Source organism: Alligator mississippiensis, chromosome 1 (assembly GCF_030867095.1).
Source record: "Alligator mississippiensis isolate rAllMis1 chromosome 1, rAllMis1, whole genome shotgun sequence".
NCBI lineage: Eukaryota > Metazoa > Chordata > Crocodylia > Alligatoridae > Alligator > Alligator mississippiensis.
Window position 1 is genome coordinate 99,518,460 of NC_081824.1, and position 27,608 is coordinate 99,546,067.

At 44.3% G+C, this 27,608-nt stretch overlaps 1 protein-coding gene and 1 long non-coding RNA gene across 3 annotated transcripts in view; one reads left to right on the top strand and one right to left on the bottom strand.

Moving 5' to 3' along the window:
- Window positions 1-383: 383 nt before the first annotated feature.
- HS3ST5 (heparan sulfate-glucosamine 3-sulfotransferase 5) overlaps window positions 384-27,608 on the bottom strand; it is a 300,161-nt gene continuing 272,936 nt past the window's right edge. For both annotated transcript variants that reach the window (XM_059733129.1, XM_059733130.1), the window contains 2 exons: window positions 14,361-14,499; window positions 384-2,713 (listed from right to left, as the gene is read on the bottom strand). In XM_059733129.1, the coding sequence (XP_059589112.1) occupies window positions 1,783-2,713; window positions 14,361-14,467 (1,038 nt within the window). In that variant the 5' untranslated portion in view covers window positions 14,468-14,499 and the 3' untranslated portion in view covers window positions 384-1,782. The remainder of the gene's footprint in view (window positions 2,714-14,360; window positions 14,500-27,608) is intronic.
- On the top strand, window positions 4,588-26,577 carry LOC132252241 (uncharacterized). Its single transcript, XR_009464142.1, has 4 exons — window positions 4,588-4,772; window positions 22,174-22,225; window positions 24,127-24,220; window positions 25,978-26,577. It is a non-coding gene; the product is annotated as an uncharacterized LOC132252241 (long non-coding RNA).

Genomic DNA, 27,608 nt, shown 5'->3' on the forward strand with positions numbered 1-27,608 from the left:
TGGTCAGAAGAATGTCCATTCAGCTCATGAAGAAAGGGCATGTTGTTTACAATGCTAGCACATATATTAAAGATATGGTGAGACAAATATCAATCTCTCACATGAGACTTTAAAATAGCTTATTTAGAAAACTGATTCATTCAAATCACTGAGCAGGATAAATAGCCTGTGGGGAAAACTTTAGCTTATTATGATGTGATCTAGCAAGTGCTCCACCACCATTACTCACAATATTCAAGGAGTCTGGACACCTTCCAAAATATCTGTCCCTATACATATTTCAAACAAAACTAATTTTCCTTACTTTTTTTAAAGATGACCTTTTTCAATTGTTTTTATTGTTTTCCACCAATATTTCAGACCAGCACAGTATATAAAATATTAAGAAATCCATGTCAAAACTAGTTTTCTTTCATTTCCTGAATTGAGGCATGATCTCTGTACATCTATATCAGTAACAGCGATTCTATAGCTTGTTTGTTTCTAAGCAGGCAAGTACATTTTCACTTAAAAGCAAGAGTATCACAAACATTTTGTTTCTTAAACATCAGCATACACTATAACCCTATAACTCTTCTAATTCTGTTTGTCTGTCTGTCATTTTAGTTTTAAATGACTGCTTTGCTCTTCTGATATACCTGGTTATAGTCATCTTTCACTGTCATTCTTCAGCCTGGTGGGCAACTGCAACTGAATTAATTACTGCAAAGCGCTCTAACTGAACAGCAGTAATGTTCTTTGAGGTGTGTATTACACTAGATTTCCAGATGGTTGGGCTTTTTAATAAACTCAACGTCACCTCGTATATCAGTTTTCTCAACTGTCTAGAAATCAGGTTTGTAAGTGTAGTGCTCTCCATCTCTCTCTCACAAACACACACACATGCATGCAATTTGTCTGGCCTGTAGAACAATCCCAATATACATCAAACATAAGGTAAAAAATAGTTGCACATATAGTAATTTTAATTCATTCCATTTTAAATACCACAATAAATTTAATTTTCACAATAAATTAAATAGCCATATTCAGTTTACAAAATAGAATTACTTAGCGTGAAACCAGTATTTACAAACAATATACACTATATACATGATGTTTCTCTTTGTTGACACACAAGTATAGAAGAAAAAAGTATTTGACTTCTTCGGACACATGATTGACATGCTACAAATGACACTGTGGTCCATACAATAAAACAATAGTGCAAACTCACCACGGGAACTTTGAAACAATGTTGTTTGTATGAGATAAGATATTCCTTTCAAATAATAAGAAAATAGTATTATCCAGTTTCATTGTAACAATTCAGCATTTTATTTAAAGTGTCAGTATTCCTTTAGCAGTGTGCATCCCTCCTATGGCCTGAATATGGTACCTTCTGATATATCCTCACAGCTTCTCAGAATCTCATGTGAATTTGTACGCTCTAAACTGACACTCTGCCTGGGTTGATCAGTGTGTCACATAATCAACTGTATTGAGCAAGAGGAACACTGACCCTTATAGTTGCATGTGAATTTATTCCCCCCAGTACTCGCTTTCCCTTTACTTGTATAGCTTAAAATGATGCAACTCTGTAGAGAGTAGATTTACATTAGTTACTACTCTGTAGAAAAACTGATCCCACCTTATATTTGGTCACACACTGCATATGGACAAGTATGCATGAAAAAAGTTACTTTGATAGCTATGTCTATGAAAAGTGCATATTTTTTTATTCTAGGGGAGACATTGTTGCCTGTCTCCAGGTGCAACACATAGTGTTGTATGAAATTTAGTTTAGGGCCAGTTAAATGTCCTCCCAGTGATCTGGTAAAATTTTTGATTAAAAGGATGAAAGAACTTGCGCAATTTGGTAATTACAGAGGGATCCACCTCTGGATGTATGCGTCCCTTGCTACCCGCCAGGCACTTGTTAAAGACAATGTTAAATCGCAAGCAGTAAAACCCTCTGGTGGCATTGAAGTATAAATTGTATTGACTTATCCTTGAAGGAAGATTTAGGAACTTCTCCACCAGCTGCAGTTCTGGCAGTGGTTCTGTAATGAGCCGATCTCCATCTACAATATGAAACTGCTCGATAGGAAAGTATTTTAACCATCTCTCCAGATGTTTTGTGTAGATGCTGGTTCTTACTGCCTTATACTTAGTGTTCACTTCACAGGTAGTAGGATCAATAGCCAGCTTCTCAAATTTGTAGTAGGTTTTATTCTTTCTTTCCTTCCCTTCCAGCACCTGAGTGTAATCAGAAATAGCTCTTGTTGTAGGTTCCCTGACAATGATCAGTAATTTGATGGATGAGTTCATTTTATAAATCCTTTCAGGTACCTCTTCTGTGATAAAATATGCAGGGCTTTTCTCAATTGTTATTTGATGAGGGTAAGAAAAAGGCATTTTTTTCCTGTACCACTCAATCCCCTTGGCATAGTTTTCATCATTGTCAAAGAAGTGAATTTCTTGAGAAGCTTTGACAACTGCGGGATGGAGGTTCAGCATCTCAAGCAGTGCTCGGGTACCTCCTTTCCGCACCCCAATTATAATGGCCTTGGGAAGCTGCTGCACCAAATTGTGAAGTCGTATTTGCTCCTTTGTGGCATTGCCTTTACGGAACTCGTGCAGCAGCCCACGCTTGAATTGCAGAGCTCGGAGTGGGATTTCATCTTGGCCATGGGGTCCAAATCGACCATCAATGGGACATATGGGTTGCAGTCTGCAATCAAGAAAAGAGATATAAATTAATTCTGTTGCAAACCATTATGAATATGTGTTTTTTTAGTTTGATTTTAATCCGCTACTTATAAATGGGCAGATTCAATCAGTGATGCTTTTAATATTCTTTCAAATTCTAATTCATCAAGTATTAATTGACAGCAATCCACTCACAGCACAGACAAACAAGTGGCTTGGAGCCTTCTTCACAACTAAATGTTTGACACAGTCTGGGCAGTGTGGGGTCTTTTTTAAAGTAGCTCATTTTGAAATGGAAAACAGATTCCAGAATCTTGGTGCCTAGGATTATTTTTGGAGGCTGTGTCTTGCAGTCTGATGTATTTCTGATTTCATAATGCTATTATAAATATAAATATAATTTAATGATAGGATAATTATCAGGCATCTGTACTTCTGTACTCTGTACCAGCCCTGAAAACATTTTTAATAGATTGCACAAACTTAAATAACATGGAAGAACAAATACTTTTCTTTTTTAGATTCATATTTAAATCCGATATCTACAGACAAATGGAGGAAATCCACAGAAAATCCTAATCCTAGCCCTAAAATTAGGAAATGGTAGAAAAAATATTGCCCATGCAATGTTAATCTAGCCCCTTGTGGGTATGCATGGGGATACAGTCTTCAGTTTTTCCTTCATAGTGCCCCTGCCTCATTCAGTGCATGGGATGGACAGTACTCCCTTAATGACCAACTAGTCTACATTTAATTTTATTCTCACTACTCAATGGGTGGCTCCACACCTTGTCTACCACACACATTCACACCCTGTTTTGAGTAGCAAATCATTCCTTTCCTCACAGGACTGTAAAATTCTGATTACCAAGGTATCTGAGTGCTGTACAAACATAAATGAATTGGTCTTCAGAGCACATCTACAAGGACAAGTGGTGCTAGCATCCCCATTTCACAGACTGAGAAACAAGATACAGACACAATTTTTTTGTGTACCACATGCCCCCAAATGAGACACATGCTTTGTTTTTGGAAGGCAGAGTGTAGAAAAGAAGAGTTTTCTAGAGTTACAGCCTACAGCTGGCCTTTTCACTGAGAGGCTTTGTTGCAAAATGGCTGCTAGTTTCTCAGTCAGCAAGCTGAGAATGGCTGTGAAAGGGTTAACATTAGACTCTGCCTTTGTGTTTGCTTGCTGAGAGAAACTGTTTTGCAACAGCGTTATCATATTCTATCCTAGTGAAGAAAATCAGCATCTCCACTTAAGATATGCGCCCCAATTTTGGAGGGCTGATTTTTGGGAAAAAGGTGCATGTGAATACAGTAGTTTAAGGTCAAAAGCACCCAGGTACTTTCAGGTGGGATGCCTCAGGCCTGAGTTTTAACAGTGTTTTCTATTATAGAGCATTTCATATGTTCCAAGTGCAGTTTTCATTGACTTCAGCTGCAGCTGTGACTGCTCAGCACTTCTGGAAAGCAACACAGTTGGGCAGCCAAATAATAAGGGGCACACAATGTGTGCATGTATGCAAAGCTTATATTACTTGCCCAGCACCGCACAGGAGCTCTGTGGCAGAGGAAGGACTAGAATCCAATTGTCCCTGGGAATACTCACTGACTTGCCCATAAAACCAGGCTTACTTTTCCCATAGTCCCCTGTCTCACTTACTATACACTTTCTAACTAGCGAGCAAATGATCTAAAAATGAAAGCCTCCTTCACTATGAAAGATAACCAACATGGCTTTGTTACGCAAAGGTCATGCCAGACCAACCTCATCTCCTTCTATGATTGGGCAACTTGCCACCTGGATAGGAGAAATGAGGTTGATGTCATATACTTGTATTTCAAAAAGGCCTTTGACTTAGTCTCCCATAATGTCATAGATTCATAGATACTAGGGTCGGCAGGGACCTTGTGGCAGGGCACTGCAGGTGCCGGCCACTTTAAGGGCCTGAGACAGCAGCCGGCAGGTGCCTGATGAGGACGGCCATTTTAGATTTCAGGGCTGCCCATAGAAACAGGGCATTTTGCTGCTGGGAGGCCAGGCAACAACACTGCCTGGCTGCAGGTGTCATCTGGAGGTAAGGGAGGAGCTGTAGGGGGTGGTAAGGAGGCTCCTGGTCCTGGGCATGACCTAAAACTGCACCCTGCCGGGAGTGGGTGGCCTGGCGGGGCTCTCAGTGGTGCGGGAGCCCCCAAGAAATGCCAGGCCAGTGACCACCCTGGTGAAAGGTGGGTTGGGGCACCTTAACCCCTAGCCCCTACAACTGGGTGGGTTACCCCTTTGTCAGAGGGTCTGGAAGGTGAACCCCATAGAGAAAGGTGTGAGTCTATGGTCTTACTCTGTCTGGATTTCCTCGGATTTCCATGCTGGGGCCAGGACTGGAAGGGTCGAAGGGCCAGGGGCCCACCACGAAGAAAGCCCAAGAGCTGCATGTATGGGGCTCTGACTGGCCTGGAGGTGGGCCAGGGCTAGTGAGCCAAAGGTCCCGGGGGGACCACACCCAAAGGGGAAGCAGTTCAGGGAGCTATGCTGCCCAGGATGAAGGTGGAATGGACTGCCTGAGGAAAGGAATCCAGGTGGGGTTCAGTTAGGAGGATTCTGGGGCCCAGTGTGGGGGCTGGTAATGTTGGGAACAGCTGGATGCCATCTGTGAGGCTTGGGCTGAAGTGTAGGGGAGGAACAGAGCCACAGATAGTGCCCCCTGGCATCGGGGTAAAAAAATAGGCAGCCTCCCGTTTAATTGACATCAATTAATTACCAACAAGGCGGGGTGGGCGAGAAGGCAGGCGGTTAGCCCAGAAACAGGTGGGTGGGCCACAGTAAGATCAGCCCTGAGAAGGCCCCCACGTTACAGACGTTACAGATAATTGAGTTCGACCCTCTGGCTAGGCAGGAAAGAGTGCCTATCCAACCTTCTCTTAAAGACCCACAAGGTAGGGAAGAGCACCACTTCCCTTGGAAGCCCATTCCAAATTTTGGCCACCCTTATCATGAAGACATTTTTCCTGATATCTAGCCTAAATCTGCTCTCTGTCAGTTTGTGACCATTATTCCTTGTTACCCCAAGAAGCGCCCTAGTGAACAGAGCATCTCTGATCCCTTGCTGCATTCCTCTAATGAATTTGTAGGCAGCCACAAGATCACCTCTCAACCTTCTCTTGCGGAGGCTAAAGAGATCCAGGTCTCTCAGTCTCTCTTCATAGGGCTTGTCCTGTAAGCCCCTAACGATACAAGTGGCCCTCCTCTGGACCCTCTTGAGTCTATTGACATCCTTCTTGAAGTATGGCGCCCAAAACTGGACGCAGTACTCCAACTGCAGTCTAACCGATGCCGCACAGATGGGAAGTTTAACCTCCTTGCTTCCATTTGTCATGCATCTGCAGATGAATGATAAAGTCCTCATGGTTAAATTAGAAAAACGTGGCTGGACCCGATGACCTGTAAGGTTCTTTTCAGCCCCTAACAACTACATGGGTCTGATTTATCCCCAGAGTAGTTCAGTACTTTTTACTTTATATTTGGAGCTCATGCTCTAAATTGTCCAGGGTAACCAAAGTCCAATCTGCTGTATGCAATTATTTGTAAAAGTCAGCAACAGTTAAAGGTACAAAAACTGGTTTAGTTTAAACAAAAAGGCTCACTGATACTGTAGCAAAACCCTCAGTTTTTCTTTTTTAATATATCTATATATATCTATATATATGATAGATATGCATTCCCTTCCCCAATTATTTCTGGCTTTTCTTTCTCTCCCTCTCTATTCCCTATAGACAAGCGTAAGCGAGCTCAGACTTAGGATAAGCTTTAACATTTTTATTTTGGCAGTAAGTTTTTGGTTTTGGATATCCACTGTTTTATATTATATTATTATTAGGTTTGTATTGATTCTTACTGTTGTATATTATATTATATTATCATTTTCGTATTGATTTTTATTGTTTCATATAGATATTGTATGGTTTAGGCCTGTGTTTGTAAGTGAACCAGTCATGTCAAGTTTCCATTTTGTATGCAAGTCTCCATCTTGTGTCCTCTGCCTGGGCATCCCCTGTGTTGCAACTGCATGAGTCACGTACCCCTCCCATGTAAATTGGTTCCCGGATGAATGAAAGTGATTGGGAATGATTGAAATACAATGGTAGCAGGCTTCTACTGAATGGCCTGTAGTGACCAGGCCATCACCTCGCATTGATTCATCCAGGAACCATGGACCTCACCCAGGAACAGAGACAAGAACTCGGCATTTCAAAGACAGAAGACCCTGCAGAACCAGCAACTCTATCATTGTACCCCACCATTACAGACACCTGAACCTGCACATCCCTGCATGCAGCACACATGCTCAGTATGCCAGGGGCTGACCCTTGCCTGGGCATGCCTCTTGTCACTAGGGTCACACAAGGCCAGCCGCTATAAAAAGGGGCAGTGAAGACAGACCCGGTGGGACGCCCTCTCCATCTGGACCAGCATCGTGCCACACCACCTATCCACTCAGAGGCCCTGCCAGTAACCCCCATCTGGACAACACCTTGTCCACAAGGACCCCTTTCCAGCCTGGATAGGTAGCTATCACCCCCCACCCCCTCTTCAACCAAGGACTTGGACTCTGTTTCTCTTCCCTACCTGGACTCCAGCCCTTCCACTGAGTCTCTTTCTCCTGCTGCCACTGTGTGTGTGTGTGTGTGTGTGTGTGTGAGTGAACCAATAACTTCATGGGGCTGTGTAGTGTGTTGTCTGTTTAATACAATGGTTATTTGGACCCCTAAGTTGGGTTTTGCTTTACTACGGTTTGGCCCTTCTCCAATCTCTGCTCCTCGCCCCTCTAACTTCTGTCTCATTTCTCTGTCTCCTGCTTCTGGCTCAGTGCCACCTCCAACACCTGTCCTGAGCTCCTCTCTGCCTCCAAACCCCCTGTTTCTTTGCCACTGTCTTATCCCCACTGCCTTTTCCTTTTCCTCTGAGCAACCAGGTTTCTGCCTCAGTTTCTTTCTTGGCTGTCTCCTCCCTGCCACCACTTATCTGTTTTTCCCCCCGCCAATATCTCAGCTGTCTACCTCAGTTTCCAGCCCCAGTCTACCTTAAGTAAACCCAAGCCTCAGTTCCTCAGCTAGCTTCTCTGTAGTCCACTGGGTCTAATCCCGGTTCTGGCAACTTTCACTCCCTACACTTTAACTCTCTCTCTCTCTCTCCCCTGAACCTTCCCCCAAGTATCCCATGTACCCCAAGCACACACATACACACTGTACCATCCAAGTTAGGAACTTACTTATGTGTATGTGTATGGCATTGTGTGCATGATATACGAATTAGTGATCTGTGTCTAACTTCTGGGGTGTATAGTGTATGTGCTTGAATTGGTGATAGGTAGGCATGTGCCTGAGATGGTAGTATGTGTGCGTATGCACTTAATTGATGTGTATGTTTGTATATGTGCAATTGTGTCACTCTCTCCTGTCTAACAGTGCAATATTGAGATCCTGAGAGTTGGCCTGACCCCACAGGGCTACAATACCATCAAATGTAGGACCAGAAATCCCTGGTCTAAAACTGGTGTGTCAGAAATTAGGCCTAATTGATTAAAAATGTACCATGAGATAACTATTTCACCCATAATTCCTAGTTGGGTTCTTAATTTGACACTAATGCTAAGTGAATGAGCATGTAGGAAGGATAAAATGTTACTACTATGCCAACCCCATTTGTCTTTTGGTACCCCAAACCCCTTTGTGACCCCCCTGCACCTTTGTTTTAGGAGGTGTCCTAATCAGCCTGAGCTAAAGAGATGGACACATTAAATGGACCCAGGTGACACTGTCATCTCCACTAGCTTCAGCTAAATCATCAAAGGTACCTGGAAGGTTAGATTGGTCTTCCCATGTTCAGGTCCCTTTTCCTCCCTTATCTCTTTCCTATCTTTCTTTTTTTGGCTTTCCGTTTCAAAATATTCTGGCTCAGCCAACAAAACCTACATCTCTCGCAATACTTCTAAGAGTTCATGACCATAAGGGTAGCTAAAAGGAGTGTCTTAAATGGCGTGATGCAGAGGCAAGTTTGTCAGGTCTCCTCGTAGCATGTAAGACCATATGCTATGCCTGCAGTCCCCAGGCAGCCAGGCTGAAAGAGTCAGCACTAGAAACAGCAGCTGCATATGTTGCTGCTCTTTTGGTTCCTATCTGTTATTTTTTTTCCAGTTTTTTAAGGAAGCAGGACTGGAGTCTAGCAAACAACAAATACAACTCAAGCTCTTCTCGGCTAACTTTTTCTCTTTGCCCCCATAGGCCAGCTGTTGCTATTTTTATTGCAATCTCAATACTGTCAAACAAAACTCTCTCTTTAGACATTCTCTAAAGCTAAAACAAAAGTGAATAAGGGATGTTTTAAAATGGAAGTCTTACATAACACTTTACATTTCAAATGCATTCATTCACCTTTTATTGTAGATTCAATAAAAGATCAAATGTTTTCTTTTGGGCAAGTCTTTGTCATGGGACAAAGCAGGTCAAGGTTTCCGTACTTGAATAGCAAACCTTGTTTAACTATTAAATGTTGCTAAGTAACATGTTATGTTATGCTAACATCTTTGATGCTTTGGACCACTGATTCTGTAAAAACAGAACAGAATCCTTTGTGGGGTGGGGTGGGGGGCGGGGGGGAGGAAGTATATGATCATGCAATTAAAGACCTTGGCATAATGCAAGCGAACACATGGTGAACTAAGGTTATGTAGATGACCTAAACTCTGGCACTTCCTAACTTTTGAATGCTTGTTTGCAATCTCTGTGTGTTATTTCCTTCATTCAAACCAACCAACTAGAAATAACAACACAACTTCTACCACATGGCATCACCTTGACACTCATGTGGTCATCAGCAGGGCTGGCACCTTTAGACCAGTCAACAGACTTCTGGCATCGGAGATAATGGGAACAACAGATGGCAATAGTAAGTTGTCATCCTTCCTATGGTCTAGCACAAAAGGGGGTTGGGACTCCTTGTCAGCAGTTTTGCCCAGCTCCTTCCTTCAAACTTGCCTTCTTCTCCCTGTCCCCTTTGACTTGTCTGTCACAGGCCCACCCCACCGCTATCTCCTTATCATGATTTGGTTCTCCTTATTGAGTCAGTCTATCTCTACTTAGGCTTTTTATCTAAGTTTCCTTGCCCAAGCAGGCTTGGCTTCCCTCTCACAGCTGTCTGTCCACGTCCCAGTCTCTCCTCCCAAATCCCAGTTTTATCCCTGTACTCTCTAGTTTCATTGCCAAATCAATCCCCTTTCATCTCTAGTCCTTGTCTCCAGTCTTCTTACTCAGCCAGCACCATTTTTTTCCCTTCTTAGCTCCTGATCTATTCTGTCCCGCCTTTCTTTTCCCACTGTCTCCCAATCCTAGACTCCTTTCCATCTTTCCTTATACCTTATCATTTCCATAGTTGAATTATAATTCCCTTTTCCACATGGCCTGTGTGCTAGAAGAGCACATCCTTGTAACAACAAGAGAGACAAGCTTTCTGTTCTCAACTACAGCATCTACCTTAATCCCAATTCAAATCAAAGGAAAAATATCCCTTATAGGAAAAGTCCAGCTTTTCCTCTCTGACCTTGAGGGTAACTAGTATATGCTTAGTTGTTTTGTAAGGATGGTACATGCATAGTCTGGGCAGTATTCTAAGAGCTGGGAGAGGTTGGAGGATGTTCAGGGACACTGTAGGAATGGTGTATGTGCTCATGTAGGCATGAACAGATATGCTCAGTAAGTACAGAAAGTTTGAAGATTGTAGTTTTTAGAGGATAAGAAGTCCTTTCTGAGCAAAAACAAACTGATTTTTTCAAAGGCTTAAATCTGGCAAAATGTGAGCAGATTTTCATTTGATTGACACAACTAAAAGGTTGTCATCATAACAATATCAGATCCCTGCTGTACCTTATGGAGGGTGGTTTCAGGTTTTTTTTTAATGAAAAGGTATCTATAAATTTTTAAGCAAGTCATGTGTTTTCTCTTAACTTTATTCTCAGAAATAACTGAACTGTTTTGTGGCAGTATTCAACCTAAGGCAGACAACCAGCATGGAAAATTTCTTCTCAAAAGACCAATTAGTTTCAAAATTAAAAGCAACCAAAGCCATGATTTTACAATAGGACCTGCCATACAACCTTAAGAACAGGCGATGGTACCAAATCTCCTCCCTCCTCCTGCAATATTATCCCCTCACAGTGACATTCTTTTATGTCCTGGTCATCTAAACATCCATTTTTTGGACACTTAAAGGCATTTTTGGCACTTACGCATCCTAGGGGATTCTATTCCTGGATGCATAACCCTTTGTCCTGGACAACTGTGTAGTCATGCAGACTAAGAACGGGGAGTAGCAACTATAGCATGTGCTCCCATCCCTTCCAGATGCATAGCAGTCTTGGATTCTAAAAATGGAGTTGGCCAAAAATACTTGACTGCCTCAGGAGTGAAAAAGGGCAAGACTATATCCCTCTTTAGCCCCACAGCCAAATGGCTAAGTCCACTCACTCTCCTACAAAACTGAAGGTCCTGGGTTTTAGGACTCAGTGGAGTTGGGGGGGGGGGGGAGGGGGAATTAGACCCTTTCTTACTTTCTAGCACACCACTCTAACCACTACATCACAAGACTAGTATTACTCATGACTTCCTCTGGTGCTTCTTTGGAAGTTGAGCTGCTAACATGGAAAAAATGGAGGGCAGCTTCTATCTCAGTGGGGACAAAGATCCAAGGTTGGTACTGGGAGGTCAGAGATACCCAGGTTTAACCCCATACAGATGAGAAGGACCTAGAACCCAGGTCCTCTGGCCTCCTAGGCAAGTGTCCTAGTCATTCTCAGGGTGCCTACAGATGTTTAGGGGAAATGCTCTAAGTCATGGCACTTTAAATAAAGCACCATGAACCCAACAGATGTTCATGTGTTGGGTCAGGGGGGCTTGAGTCTGCCTGCACTGGCCCTGGCCAACAGCCCTTCAGGAGGCTGCTGAACTGCCCCTCTCCCCAGCCTCCCCCTGCTCCAGCTCTGGCTACAGCAAAGTCAAGCCAGCAGCTGTGTGCTGCCCTTGTCAAGAGCCTCAGGCAGGGAGTGGGGAAAGGGAGCCCCCCAAGTCAGGGGGAGGGGGGCCCTCGGCTACCCCAGCTAGAGTACTGGGCAGAGCCATGCTAGGCTTCCCGCACCCCCAGACTGAGCCTCTTGACCATGGCAGATTGTAGCTGCTATCTTGGCTTGTCCATGAATGGAGCTGGGAGAGGGGTGGGTGGGGGAAGGGAGCCCCCCTCACCTCACAGCTCTCCCCAGCTACCCTGGCTGGGGGACTGGGGAGAGCTGGACCAGGCCTGCAAGGAATGGGGGCTCCCTTTCCCCACCCAAGGCTCTTGACAGTGGCAGCATGCAGCTCCCAGCTAGGCTTTGACACGGCCAAAGCTGGGGGTAGGAGGGCAGAGTGGAATGGAGCCCCCTCACTTCGTGGGCCCAGTCAGGCTCCCCACAATACCACAGCTCAGGTAGCTGGGGGGTGACTGCATGGTGAGGGGGCTCCGTTCTACCCCCACCCCAGCTCTGGCTATGGCAAAGCCCAGCAGGCATCTGTGTGCTACTGCTGTCAAGAAGCTTGGGACGGGTAGGGGAAGGGAGTCCCCCCACCTCGCAGGCCCCTCCAGGTACCCCAGCAGGAGGACCTACCCAAACCCCACTGCAAACTCCCCTTTCCTTTCCTCCCCCATTGACTCTCTTCTCTCTGAAAGTCCTGGGGCACCAGTCCAGCTCCATAAAGGTACATGCAAACAATTAACCCTTGAGGGAATCTGAACAGAAGTTTCCTAAGGTGCTCTGCTTTCAGTTAATAGATGATTTGTTGAGGATTAATTTATGTGTTATGTCATGGCTGTAGAGTACTTTCAGACTGAGTGAAAAATGTAAATTGTGTAAGTGCCCTCAGTCAGTTACTCAGGCTAAAAATGGGTGGCATAGTATTCTTTTGGGCAAGTAAGTGCTATAAATGCCCTGTAGAAGTGGGGGAAAAAAAGGTCATTTGGAAAATCAGGAAAGAACACAATGCCAAACTTAGTGATTACAGTTCTAATCTGAAGCCCAGTGAAGTCAATGGACATCTTTTTCTATTGACTTGAGTGAGTTTTGGATTGTGTCCTAACAAATGTAGAAAGCCAATTCATTCATGTCTCTTTTTTTGTTCTTTCATAAGCCCAAAGAAAGGCAGTGTGGTATTTTTCATATTGCTTAAGAGATGAAGATGAAGATAAATGTTACTGTCATTAGAAATATTATATATGGAACCCATGGAATTCTGTGCTGCAGGAGGTCAGTGAGTTAAATATTGTGGCTAGATAATTTTATGACCATCGATAATATTTGTAGCTGTGCAAGCACAGATAATGATATAAGGTTAATTAAATTTCATGCTTCAGGGCATACGATGAACCTCCTACAGGAGTCAAGAAGGCTTTCTATCCCATCTGCAGAATCACCTAATTGTTTAGGTACAATTTTAACCCCCTTTGCAGCATCAGGAATTGGCCACCAAAATTCCAGTTTAGAGGCCTATGAGGTGCTGATTCCTTTTAGTTAAACAAACTGTCTTCCTCTGCTACTGAAGTCAAGAATGGGACAGAAGTGAATCAAAGAGGAAGGCATCCAATGTCCTTATATTAGCCAACAGTCCCCTGGAGTTTGTATGCAGTTTTACATTAACTGGCTATTTTGAATGAAATCATATCACAATTTGCCACTTAAGATCTGTTTTACCCAGACAGAAGTGAACAGGGCCATTGGCCCCAGTCTGTTCAAAGTGAGGTCTCAACCTATAGGAAGCCCAAACTTTAATTTCAGTTATGGTTTTGTCAAGTCTTTTACCATGTGGAATCTAATAGATCAATCTTGGGTCTTTCTGAAGGTGTCAAACACAGTACACCTGTTAGTGAGAGGACTATTATATCCCCAATAGTCTGTTATATCCCACTCTGAAGAGTATGCCTAATCAAAATTGCCAAATGCTCTCTAATTTCCTCTCAGTGGATTTTTCACTCTCTCTAGGAAATCACTTGCAGAGACAGCCTCCTTGTCTGGTACATTCGACTCCAGAAAATCATGGCTAATTAACAGAATTAAAATTCTCAAACCTTGCAGCAATCTTTCAAGTGCAATAGGATTCAAAACTTGACAAGCTATTCTGCAGGCTCATACATAATTTTAACTACCACTGTAACACATTAATTGCTCACTCGTAAATTTAGAAAAGAAGATACATAAATACATCATAACTGTTTTGCTGAGATGAGAGGTCAACACACAGATATGAACAGACAAATATGAGGTACTGTAATGATATTTTTATTGTATGCTGCTGTATTCCTCCTCTGGAAAAAAGTGCCAATGCACAGAACATACAAATGGACAGACAGAAATGATTTGACTTGGATGAGTCACAACTCTCTCCATTCTCCCGTGCCCTCCACCCAAACAGGAAGAAGAAACAATGAAAATCAATATTAGCATGGACAATCTTTTTATACATTAACAGACAGAACAAGAACTGAAGACCTTTACTCAATTATATTTTAAGCATATGGAGAGGAATAAAAAAATACAGATTCATTTATAATTAAGAGTGTGACCTCAGGATGTGGTGGTTTAATTACTTACCTATCCAAGCTCCCAACTCTGGCAACTAGATATAGGAGACTTCCAATAGCAAGGCTGCCTAGCACAAAGAGCTTCTGTCTCAGCAACGCCTGCTGTTTGAATAGCATGGCCCTCCATCAATCTTCAGGACTTCTTCAGTCTGCAGCGACCAGAATACATAAACCACTCATCAGCAAGTAGCGATATATAGCCTAATGTTTATTAGCAAGCAGTCAATCAATCCTTACAAGTTATTAAGTGACATTTGCAAAAATCTTTTCAAGATGCATCAGTATTAGATAAAACTTTTTTGGTGCCTTTTTTCTATCAGTCATAATAAAACTAAGCAAAGTAGTTAGTTTGTAGACTAACAGTCTTGCCATTGGACGGGGCTTAGATGACAGAGCGCTCTAAGCGCTCCTCTGTGCAGTCAGGGCTTGGGTGATTACGGATATATCTGGCAGCAGAAACTTAGATGCCACAGGACTTGAAATGACGTCAGAGTTAGGCAGGGGATTTGTGAATGCCAGTGGTACCTAAATATTGGACTGAGGGACTTAAAAAGTCATTGACTCCACCCTCATTGAGTATTTGTACAGAGTCTAACGAAGTGGGCCCCTAATTCTCATAGAGGTCTCCAAGGTGCTTCTGCAGGGGTTAATAAGAATAATTCCCTGTACAGTCATGTGGCCAGTTTAGTCTAGGAGGATGGGATATATATTCTTTCATGTATATATTTACATGACAGTAGCATTATTATACCCATTCCAAACCCAGAATCCACTGTCCTAGGGTATGACAAAATAAGATGCAGTCCTGTCCTGAGGAGTTTAGTCAGACAAAGATGTATTTATCCTTTTGAAAACTAAATGGGGAACTGAGGCGCAGAGAGATTAAGTGATTTGCCCAAGGTCACAGAGAAAATCTATAGTGCAACGAGGCACTAAACTGAGGTTTCTGAGCACCCATTTAGTGCCTTAACTGCAAGACTAATCATCCTCTTTGCTTTTCATTATTACTCTATTTTCCCTAGACTTTCACTGTCATGCAAAAAAATGCTAACAAACCATTTTTTATTGTAAGCAGTCCAGACAGTCCATAGCTGAAGCTTAATATCAATGATCTGAACAATTTAGAAGTGAGGAAAATATGCAGATATTGTATCTATGTCTGGACATATTGCTACTAATTACTACTTTAATTAACTTATTTAATTAAGGGAAGAGGAAGGGGCAAGAAATGATGATGATAATGACAGAACATTTCCATAGGTTTTCAATTTTTATTTCTGTACTGCTGTGTTCTGTAGATAAAAAAACAACTTTTTAATATTACTGTAATTGGTTCTGAATTTTACCACTCAAAAACATGTATAAGCCACTTCTTCTGAGAATAAAACATGGCCCAAATGCTCTTTCTGACACTTCTACCTGGATTTCACTGGGTTACTCATGGTAAGTTTATGTGTAGTTGTTTCTGTGACTATGGAGATCTTCAGGACATAGGAAAATCAAATTAAGGATAACCTGGTTTTTGAACAAAAATTCCACAAGGGTCTCATTCTTTCAACAGTCATGTTTGCTATAAAAAACAGGAAGAAAATGAGGTAGGCTCTTGGGGACTGGAACTAGGATTGCTTTAAACCTTTCCATAAGTTGTGGGAGTATCCATATACAAGGGGGTGCAAACATTCATTAAAGTATTAAAATAACATTAAAGACCAGTTAAAAAACAGCATTTTAAAAAAATAAGTTCTTCTTGCTATGCCCCTTATGACTTGTACACAACAATTATAAACAAATTTGGAAGGGGTAGGTAATTTTTCTCTAGTTGGCTTTGGCTCAGAGTTAGTTTCTTTTTTTAATTTCATCCATTTATAAGCCCCATCACCATGTTTCAATTCTTCATGTTTTTTATAGTGTTGATTTGGTTTTGCACATCTTTTGGAGATTAAAGAAACAAGCCAAATTTGAAGGAAACTGGCTCAGTAGTTCTGAAGTTATAAGAATTGATATTTTTGCATGCATGAATAATAGTTTTGTTTCTTATTTTGTTTTGCTTAATGTGAAGTTTAGAAAAATGTGGGAGGGAGAAGACAACCTAGCACAGCAGTCTTTGCTGTTCAGTTTTATTCTGGTGTGTCCTGTAGGGCTGTGCAAAGCTTTGGTAGCTGATTCGATTCTCCAAATCTGACTTGAATCGGGAGACCAATTAAAAGCTGCAAATCAATTTGAAGCATCCAAATCAATTTGGAACAGCTTTGGAAAAGATTTAGCCACTTTGGAGACTTGGCCATAGACTAAACAGGCAGCTGACACAGCTGCCTCCAGGTGGTAAGTCTGTTGGGGAAGGGGGTAGAGAAGGGGTGTGGGGGAGGAAGAGCCTGGGGCTGGGACAAGCTGCTCAGCTGGGTTGGGGGGGCACATTACTCGGGGAGGGGGGAAGGGGGGTGCAGGTTGTGGGCATGGCAGCACTTGGAGTGGTAGCTCTGCCCTGCTGCCACTTGCCCAGCTGGGGGTGGGTGGGGTGGGATGTGGGCGCGGCTCACTCAGGGCAGAAGGGGGCAAGTGGCAGCAGGGCAGAGTCCCAGCTCCTAGTGCTCCTGCATCTGCATCCTGCACCTGCCTGCACCAGCTGGCAAGTGGCAGCAAGGCAGAGCCCCTGCTCTGAGCAATGATAAGGGTGTAGCAGCACTGGGAGCAGGGGCGATGCCCTGCTGTCACCCGGAGTGAGCTGTGCCTGCATCATACTACCCACCCCATGCTGGCTGGGCAAGTGGCAGCAGGGCATTTCCCCACAGCTCCCTCCACTGGGGCATAGGTAGGCACAGCTGGAGTAGCTGCAGGAGAAGCCCCCATGGCTGCCCTGCCCGGCTCCATCCCCTGCCTGGCCCCAGCCTCTGGGCACTTAAAAAAAAAAGAAAAAAAGCCCTGACCTCACCAGATCTGGCAGTGGGGATTGGGGCCTCTGAGGGGTCATGGCAGAGCCCCCGCTATGCAGCATGGGGCAGTGGGAGGCAGCAGGGATTTCCCCCCCACCTGGCACCCATGCAGCAACTGCCCCATGGCGTGGGTACAGCATGGCGCCATACACTGTCTGGGAGCTGGGCAGCTCCACCTGTCAGTCGGAGTCCAGCACCGCTGAGCCCCAGTGTCTCCAGCTCCCGGGCAGTGCGCAGCGCCCTGCCAAGCCACACAGGTGCCAAGCAGTAAGGGGGGTGATCCCTGCTGCCCCCTGCTGCCCTGAATTGTGTGGGGGGGGGGGGCTCTGTCATAAGTGCCCAGAGGCACCAATCACCACTGCTGCAGGCAATGAGTGCGGGACTTTTTTTTTTTTTTTTTTAAACGTCAGGGCTAGGCTGGGGCTGGGCAGGGGATGGGGCAGACAGGGCAACCATGGGGACTTTTCCTGCAGTTCCCCCTGCTCGGGGAAAGGCAGGCACAGCTGGAGGAGCTGTGGGAGAACCTGCAGCTGCCTTCTCCCCAGCCGATCTGAATCACCGAATCTCTCCGAATCAGTGCCGAATCTTCCGAAGCCGATTTGGCCAGATCGATTCAGGAGAGTGATCCAAATCTCTGAATTGAATCATGGTCCTCTGAACCGGCTGAATCTGAATTCAAATTGAATACCTCCCCGTTTGCACAGGCCTAGTGTCCTGTACCTTGACGGTTGGGAGCACAGTGAAACAATCAGGCATCATTTAAATCTTCAAGAACCAATAGGGCCAGATTACGTTCTGATGCAACTCTCATTACCTCAGTAGTTTGGAAGCAAGGATAATTTGCCCCTTAAAATCCCACTACCAACAAAACTCACAAAGGTCTTTCACATAACACTTGCAGAACCCCAAACTGTTTTTAAAAAACAAAACAAACAAAAAAATTCCAAAGTTATTACCAACTTCGCAATGGTATATTCGTGTCTAGTTTTATTTCCTATTTGATCAGAAGCTCATTTGAAGACAGACTACGTATTTGCCTATTTTATTAATATTTAATTGTTCAAAGAACAATGTCAAAATAAGGATTAGTTCATAAACCTAATCTTGGAAATATGATCAGGCTCAACTTAACCAAACTTGACTTGACTACAATGAGTTTTGAAGCTGGGTTCAAAGGAGGACTTAGCTCCACGACAGGTGCCATAAAACCTATCTAAAAATCCCTTGGACCTGATTTACGAAGATATTTAGGAGTTTAACTCCTAATTTGTGGTTTTGGTCTCTACCCACCAGAGAAGAATCTACAACTCTCTGTTACATATCTTGACTTCCTATAAAGTGCTGGGAAGAGTGAGGAGCTGTGATGGACTATGGGTTGTATTGTAATAGTTCTATTTAAATATGTTCAAATTGTAATAATACAGCATGCTTCAGTTTCCTTGACTAACTTGCACAAGGGGAAAGAAAGTGTTAAGGTACACTGAAGCCAGAGGTACCTGGCCTATGGGACAGAAGGTACATCCCTCTATAAAGGATTTGTATAGCTTTGTTGACAAGTCAACAAGGTGGGACTGGCAGCAATGCCCAGGAAGTATCCAGGGGAGCTGAAGGAGATCGGTATCACAGTGGACAGAGCAGGCTAATAAACTGAGAGCTGGTGGTAAGCTGGAGAACCTGACGAGTCAGAAGCAAGGATATAGCCAAGTATATCGGGGTACTCTGGGGTTGTGTGGACTGGGGCTGAGCTAACTTTGTGGGTGCTCAGGGCTGTGCAGGCTAGATGGGGACACAGTGACTGCTTGCCCTTTAAATGGAGAAGGTAGTCTTGCTCTGAAATTTTTTTTACTCCAACTAAAGACAAAAAAGCCTGAAGAGAATTTGTTTTGCTACTTGGCACTTTGGGTGCACTCAGTCTTCCCTTGAAACAATCAAGTCCCTCTCTCAGGAGCTGAGCTGGAAGATAGTTCACTAGGCTAGGGCCACAGATAGCCAGGGAGGGCCAGAGACTGAAAGGGTGATGACAGTTAGGTGACAGCTGATAGGGGTATTTTTATGATCATTTTGGATGGTGGCCTTTCTGCTTAAGTCCTCTTTTATGTGCCTCAGTCCTGGTTTTGTATCTGGTCCTAGTTTCAGTAATATTTAAAAAATTACAGTTATGCTAACTAGAAAGCTACCACGATAGAACTATAAATAAATATCACTGCCATGGTTTCACAGTGGAGAATAGAAGTTTACAGAAGTAATACTCTGTTATCTGAAGTATTGCATCCTATAAAGACTAGTTCAATAATCTATGAGAAAAAAATATGTTTAAATAGCCATACATAACAAAGAAATGGATTCAAGAACCAGTTACAGTTACATTGTGGCATAAAAACAACCAACATAAATATTAAGGTGAAAATCTTTTGTCCAGAAAGGTTAGTGTAAAATAGCAGATTTTAATTTTTTTAAAATCAAGAAATGAAAATCTTAAGTTCTCTGGGGAAACTGCATAATGTTTACTAGAAAAGCTGAGACGGCCCTTACAAAAGCAAGCAAGTAATCAGAAAAAAGGTATTGCTGCTTGCCAAGATGGCTGGCTTGAGCCAAACACATTTTCAGCATTTTAAAATCTAGCACAAGTGAAACTATAAAGGGAAACACACATTATATCTAGAAAGATTTAATTAGCCAGACTAAGAGCAACATTATAAGTAGACCTTCAAAAATATCAAAAACAAGTCATAAGAAATCACTGAGATGCTCCAAGCCCTGGGAATTGGCAAGTTGTGCCTCTACTGGACTCCCAAGAAGAAAAGGAAGTAATTAATTCAAATGAGAATGACACAGAGTAACAAATAATGTCTCTGAATGATTTTACCGCAGAGGATTATGAAGTAATACCTTTCTATTCAAACCCCTCCAAGTCTATGAAATTATCCAAAGATAATTCCTCTGTGGCTGAAACCCCAATGACAGCTACACTGAAGTAATGTAATCACTGTTTCATCAATTATTGACCACTAGGAGGAGACTCATGAAAGCAGCAAACAGCTAATCCTAACTTTCTTTGCCTTTGCCTATATGTATGGAACTTCCTTCTGCAAAAACTTGTGAAGTCTTAAAATTGCTTAAAAACTTAACACATTTAAACACCCACATTGTTAGACACTATGCAACCAATCCAGTGGCAGAGCTTGGCTGAAATTTAGCTAAAAAAATTATAAAGAACATTTACAGTAACATTTAAATAACCTCTTTCCCTTCACTATGTTCTTAATATATCTATCCAATATAATATTATTATTTTATAGATGGACATATATGACTAGATATACAGAGCAACAGATTTAATCATATTTAATAAGATGAGTAGTTGCTGGAATTGTCATTAAAAAGTTGTGATATAACAAGTAATATATGTTTCACAATATGAAATGAGAACATCCTTTATAGAAATGTAAGTGCATTTAACATTATATAGAGTAATAGTAATAAAAGGTGCTGACAGACGTGGAAAAAAAAAAGCGCCCTACCAGAAGGAGTGGCACATTATGTTGACCCAGATCCACAGTGTCTATATAGATCAGGCACTTCATCGGGGCCTTTTGGTGCTTTTAGCAAAAGCTGATTCAAAGGGGTTTTCTTTGCATTGATTTATAAATTTGCTAGCACAGATTTTTGCACACCAGCAGGGGTCATCTGTTGACTAACAAATATCTATATACATACTTTGAAGACAGAACTTCTAACAGGCTGATAGTTTAAATGCAGTCAATAACAAAAGAACCTCAGGAACAAAGCCGTTAGCGCCCTTCTGTTGTGTTTTGGGTTTTTTTGTTTTGTTTTTAAATTTCTTTTGTATCCCCATAAGTATAAACATGCTATCTGCTTACTGTGAGTAAAATTCACACACTTCAAATAGTTGGGATTTACAGGGAAGTGTTACGTGATGGTTAGTAAAGGAGAGAATCCACATCTCCAGCTTGTGTGCGTGGCCCAGGCTGGGAGCTATGTCCTTGTCTCACCCTTGGCCTACACTAAAATATCACTTTGTGCTGAGTGGCAGGTAAGAAGACCTGGCATGGAGCCCAGCCCAGCAGGAAGCAGGAGATGCAACATTCACTTCATATCAGTTCTATAACTCCCAATGCCCATGCAGTGAAATTACATCAGTACTGTTACAGAAGGTGAATTATACTAAGAGAACTATCACAAGTCATGGGTGGTAACAATGTTTTTCATCAGAGTGATGACATGTTGAGGGGTCAGAGAGATTATGCCAAAGAGTGAACAGAAAAATAATGAAATTATAGTATAAATCAGGAAAAAGATGGGACAGAATCAGTAACTCCTGTCGCATACTACTAACACACTTCTAAGAAACAGGAAACCTTTAAGTTGGTTGATAGGAAAGTTATACTGGCAGCTATATTCTTTTTTGTCTTCTCCCAGTTTTATGACAACAAAGTGCCTCTTTGTACACCTGGCTCTTGCCATGAGTTACATATTTATTAAATCTTTAATCAAGTATTGACTTCTACTATTTTATCTCCAGTGTCCCACAAACCTCTATTACATTTTAGCGGCTATTATTAAATCAATCATATCTGCATTTGAATCATCTGGCCACCAAAGTATTTGCAGTTTTTTTATGGTAGCGTAAGTGATGTTGTAGCTGTGATGGTCCAGAAACTGAATGAGAGGCAAGGATTTCTTAGAGTGACATCTTTTATTGGACCAACTGTATAGTTGGGATAGAGTTTTATTGCAGTTGTATTGTAGTGTGAATACATTAATTATGAATCTTTTACTTCTCCAGTTTTTGCACGCAAATATTCCATGTGGCCTGTTTATTCTGTCTGCAGTCTCTTACCTAAGTTACATTCTTTATTCTCTCTTCTATAGCTAAGGTTAGAGGTCAGAGATGCTGAGAGTCTACTTAAGCCTCAGGCCTCAGGTAGGTCAAGACTTCAACCAAAAGCTTAAGAAGACTTATGTTACCCTACTTGAATTACTGACTATATTATGCCTTATTTGAGATTTCCAATGTCAGGAAAAGCTTTAAAGGAAATATCATAAAATGTTTAATTATTCTCTCTCTTTCTCTCTGTGCAAGGATGGATCCAGAGCATTGTGGGTACAGTGGTGCAGTTCTATCCCTGTTTGATTCCTGCTCTACCCAAACTTTAAAAACAACTGCCTGGGAGGGGCAGGACATTTCAATTTTGGCAGTGCTAATTGACTTCATGGCTTATGATTAGGGCTAGGGACAGACATTCACAAAGCCTCAGCCTGAATTGATTCAATCTTTGCAGGTTAGTCTAACCTGGCTAGGATGAATCGGTTTGTCACCACACAGACATCCCCTCTGGACTGAAAAAATTCAGGTGCATGCCTACAGTGGCTCAGGCTAGGTGCCAGGGGGTGCTAGAGCAGCCCTCACTCCTCTTCCACAGTACTGAGCTGAGGGGGGCAAGGCCAGGTCCTGGCAGCATGCTTTGATGTCTCCCCCCCCCCCCCCCCCCCCCGGGCAAGCAGCACAGTAGGGAATCTTTATCACCCCTATTCAGTGTTTATCAACCCATTAAGAAAACAAAGCCTCTCTCCATTAGTTCAAGATCTTCTTAAACAGCTTTTCCAAAGAAGGACATTACCAGCTACCTGTTGATTAGCTCCAAAAAGCCTGTCTGCCTTTGTTGTCTCCCACAGCACGGACTGCAGCCGGCATGTGGTCTGCTAGCTAATGCTGAGAGATGTAAGGCAGAGGGCTGGGGAAATAATCCCTGCTTAGCAGGGAGAAGACAGGCAGATGCCTGCAGTCTCTGCTGGAGCTCCAGCAAGAGAGAAGAGGGGTGGGTGGGTGGGGGGATTCCTGCTTAGCAGGGTGTGGTGAGGGAAAGTGGGGGAGCAGCTTGCATTCTCTGCCGGAGCTGCAGCCAGGGAGCAGAGGGGAGGAGCTAGACCTGCTGTGGAATAGGGAGCCCCGCCCAGCCCAGAGAGCATGCCAGGATGCTGAGGGAGTCTGGTTTATTTTAAACCAGCAAGGGGTCTGGGACAAACATTGCATAAACTGGTTTGACCCAAATCAGCTAAGTCTGATACTATATTCAAGCAGGTTTATTTCAAACTGGTTTCAGCCATTTTCAACCTGTTTATGTGCACTGAACATCTGTTCTGTTACAGGTTTAAACTAGTTTCTGATTACTTAAACCAGTTTATGTGTAATGTCTGTCCCTAGCCCAGGGGTCTACTCCAACTTGAGGAGGTGGCTGGCTGATTTCACAGGCAGATAGTGGGGCTGGCCACCATTTTCACAGACTTATCATGGTGGACCCCTCCCATGCCTCTGCCCCCCACAGCTGATTGGTGTAGAGGGCTGTCTGTTATACAGCCCCAACCCTCATTGCTGACAGAGCTGTTCGTCATGGGGCCCTGCTCCTCACCACTGATTGACAGAGAGGGCTGGGGTCATTAGACAGGCAGCTGTCTCAGTCAATCAGTGGTGAGGGGAGGGAGTAGCAGCCATCTTGCCTGCTTGCCTTCATGCTGGCCATCTCCCCGTACTTTCTTTCCCCTGGTGGGCTGTGCAGCTGGGACTGCTAGCTCCCACTGGGGAGCCAGCATTTTATTTTTAGTAGATTTTTTTTTTCTTGCTGATTTCATGTAGATTACCTAATTTGAGTAGCTCTTTACTTATAATCATCTCCCTGATTCCTGTTAATCTCTCTCTACTTTACAGGTGTTAATGATACTCTATCCTTTTTAATTGTCTTGATGTTCCACTATCCACTACTGCACTGTTATGCAATTTTGCTGTCTCTTAGCCATTCCTGATAATGTTTCTTTTCTATTTCACAGGTTTTCAGACTGTTTCAGCTCTAGCTAAAAAACTTAACTCAGGTGTAGTAACATTAACTCAGGTGTAGAAATGACTGATGCTGAAGTACTGGAGGTACTGTTAAGAGACTCAAGAAGGCTAGATTTTGTTTTATGAATACTTACACCTAAATATAATGACTATAATACTCATGACCAGGGATCTCGGTTTTCCATTTCCCATGGAAAAATGGAGAAAAACACATATTTCCCCCTTTACCTGTGGAAATCATGGCTTTCTCATTAACAGAGAAAACCAAAGATTTTGCAGTTCTGCAAAGAGCTCTCTGAATGCTGGCAGAGTTCCACCCTACAAGGGGTTGGGAGGGAACAGGAGGACAGTGGTCAGGCAGGGGGTGCCATGTGCATGTATATGCACATGGCAGCCAGGAGAGCAGCTCCCATAGGTAAATTGGAGGGGATTGATGCCCCCATAGGGAGGGAGGGAGGAAGGGAGGGAGGGAGGGAGGGAGGTGGACAGGGCTGGGGCTCAGGCTGGGGATGTTGCCCAGCTGGGAGGAACATGGGGCTTGAGGCCTAGGGTGACAATGTGTGGCTGCAGGACCCAGACAGGGGAGTGAGACGGGGCCACAGGCAGCTCGTCCAGAGGTGGAGGGTGTGGGACCAGTTCCCTGGTGCTGTGTGCACTCCTGGGAGGTGGGGGGACCCATGTCCCCCAGATCTGTGCACAGGATGAGGGAGGGTGCAGACTGGCTGCTGCAGGCTCAGGCTCCCCACCCTGCTGCCCTTCCCTGGGGCCTGTGCAGCCTGGCACTGCAGACTACAGCAGGGCTGAACGGGGAAGCTGCTTGCCACTGTGAGCTCTGTGTTGCCCTGGTGAGGTGTCCCCTGTGTGCATGACAGCAGCAGGGGTGGCAGCACAGGGTTGTGCACCTCACTGTTACCATGCAGGCAGGAGCACATCACCAGGGCAGCGCAGAGCTTTCAGAGACAATGAGCTTCTCTAAGCAGCCCCTCTGTGCCCTGCAGTGCTGAGTCACACCCACTGGGTTGTAGAGGCCCTGAGGGAGGGAGGCAGGGCAGGAGTCTGAGCCTGCAGTGGGCAGCCTGTGCCTGCCCCCACTCCATGCACAAATCTGGGGGGCACAGGTCCCCTCTGCCTCCTCAGGAGTGCATGCAGCACCGGAGGACCACCCCCTCCCCAGCAGGCAGGCAGTGGGGGGAGGGGAAGGGGGGGGCGGCAGAAGGGAGCTGGGCTCCACACTGCTACAGCAGCTGCCACCTCCTGCCAGGGGCTACGAGCCCAGGTTCCTGGTCCCATATCCCTGGCAGCTGGGGGCCCTGTCTGGCAGGGCTGGGAGGGCAGGGGGCTGTGGGTGAGGGGCACCAGCAAAGATGGGGGGCTGTAGAAGGGGGAATGAGGGACACCAGCAGGCCTGGGAGACTGTAGAAGGGGGAGTAAGGGGCACCTGCAGGGCCAGGGGGGCTATCAGGGGGAGTGAAGAGCCTTTCATTTTAATAATGGATTTTGAGGTTTTTATCAGAGAATTTGAGATATTTTTATCAGAACATTTTTTTTTTTTATCAGGCAAAACCAGGATCTCTGCTCATAACCCAATATCCTTTGTCTATTTTGACTATTTTTTTGCCTTGTTTGTTGTTGTTTTTTCTCAAACTTTAGATAGAATCTAGCAATTACTGCACATTCCAATATGTTATACTTGTTTTTGCTTTGATCTTAAACTGAATAATATAGTGCTAGCACCCTACATACTAATAAAACATCTAGTTTCTCCTTAACTGGAGAAAAATGTGTTGTGCTATATGTAATGATGTGCCACACCATCTGCACTCTCCTTTTCAAAATCCTAGATCTACCCATGTCTCCATGCATGTACTTTTGCATAGGTACTGCTGAATAAGTTGAGGCAACTTCCCAACACAAGACTTCAAGATGGGGAAGAAAGAAATGAGTACAGAACAGGCCACAATTTCATGATGACTGCACTGGAAGGGAATTTGTCAGTTTCAGAAAGGCTGGTGAAGATGGAGAAAACTGATGGTAGAGATGGTGAAATAAGAAAAAAAAAACAATTGGTTAAAACTTATGAAAACATCCATACCCTCTTGACCAGACAGGAGGAGACGTGTAGTCACCTTGTACTTGGATGTACCAAATGCCTATATCCTATACTTCAAACATGAAACTCAAGCTGCTTAATGCAGTATCAGTAGTCATCAAATGCTCTACCATTCATGAGCAAACACATGACAAGGCCCATGCCATGACCCACACTAACAAAATAAAAACAGTAGGTGACATTGCAGGCCCAGCGTGGTCTTTTGCCTTGACCCCATTCAAGCTATTCTGTATATTATAAAAACAGAACACAAAAACTAAGGGAAAAGTGGCCATTCTACTCCCTCCAGTATCAAATACACAGAAAAGCATACTTCCAGTGCTTATACTGTTGTTGTATATCAACAGAAAACTAGCACAGGACAACTTTTCTATAGACTTCAAGACAATAAAAGCTCAGAAGAGCTAAGAAAACTCCTAACTGATGCAGTATAAGCAGCTACAAGATTACCATATTTCGCGCATATAACCTGCGGGATATACGTGATTTTACAAAAAAAATGGATGGGTGTGGGCTATACGGGGGTGCGGCCTATCCAGAGACTTTTTTCCCCTGCAGGGCCGGGGCTGGGCTGCGCCCCGCTGCCACTGCCGTGGGGGCCGGGGCCAGCTGTGCTGCCGCAGGGGGCCAGGGCCAGGTTGCGCCGCACCGTTCCCTGCTGGGCCCAGGCAGGCTAGGCTGTGCCGCCGCTGCCACGGGAGCCGGGGCGGGCTGCGCTGACTCCCCGCTGGGCCTGGGCAGGCCAGGCTGTGTCGCCGTTGCTGCGGGGGCTGGGGCTGGCTGCGCTGGTTCCCCTCTGGGCCCGGGCAGGCCAGGCTGTGCCGCCGCTGCCGCCGGGGCTGCGGCCAGGGCAGGCCGGGCTGCGCTGCCACCACCACCAGGGCCAGGGTGGGCTGCGCTGCCTCCCCACTGGGCCCAGGCAGGCCAGGCTGTGCTGCCGCTGCCACGGGGGCTGGGGCCAGGGAGGGCTGGCCTGCGTAGCCTCCCCGCTGGACCTGGGCGGGCCAGGCTGTGCTGCTGCTGCCGCCGGGGCCGGGGCCAGGGCAGGCCGGGCTGCGCCGCCTCCCTGTGTATACGCTGCCACGGGGAATAAATGGGTGTGGCGTATACACGTATTTACAAAAATACAATTTCCTGTGGGTTATACGTGGGTGCGAGGTATATGCACGAAAATACAGTAATCATTCCAGAGATCTTCAACACCTGCAATGATGACAGGTTGGATACAATAGCTCAAAACCTCTTGTCTAGCCTTTCTAGCCTTTCATCTAACATACTGGATTTGAAGACTAACAGTCAAAGACTAGATTAGTCTAGACTGGCTTCTTGGCCAACTAGTAAACAGTAGATTTGAGAACAACA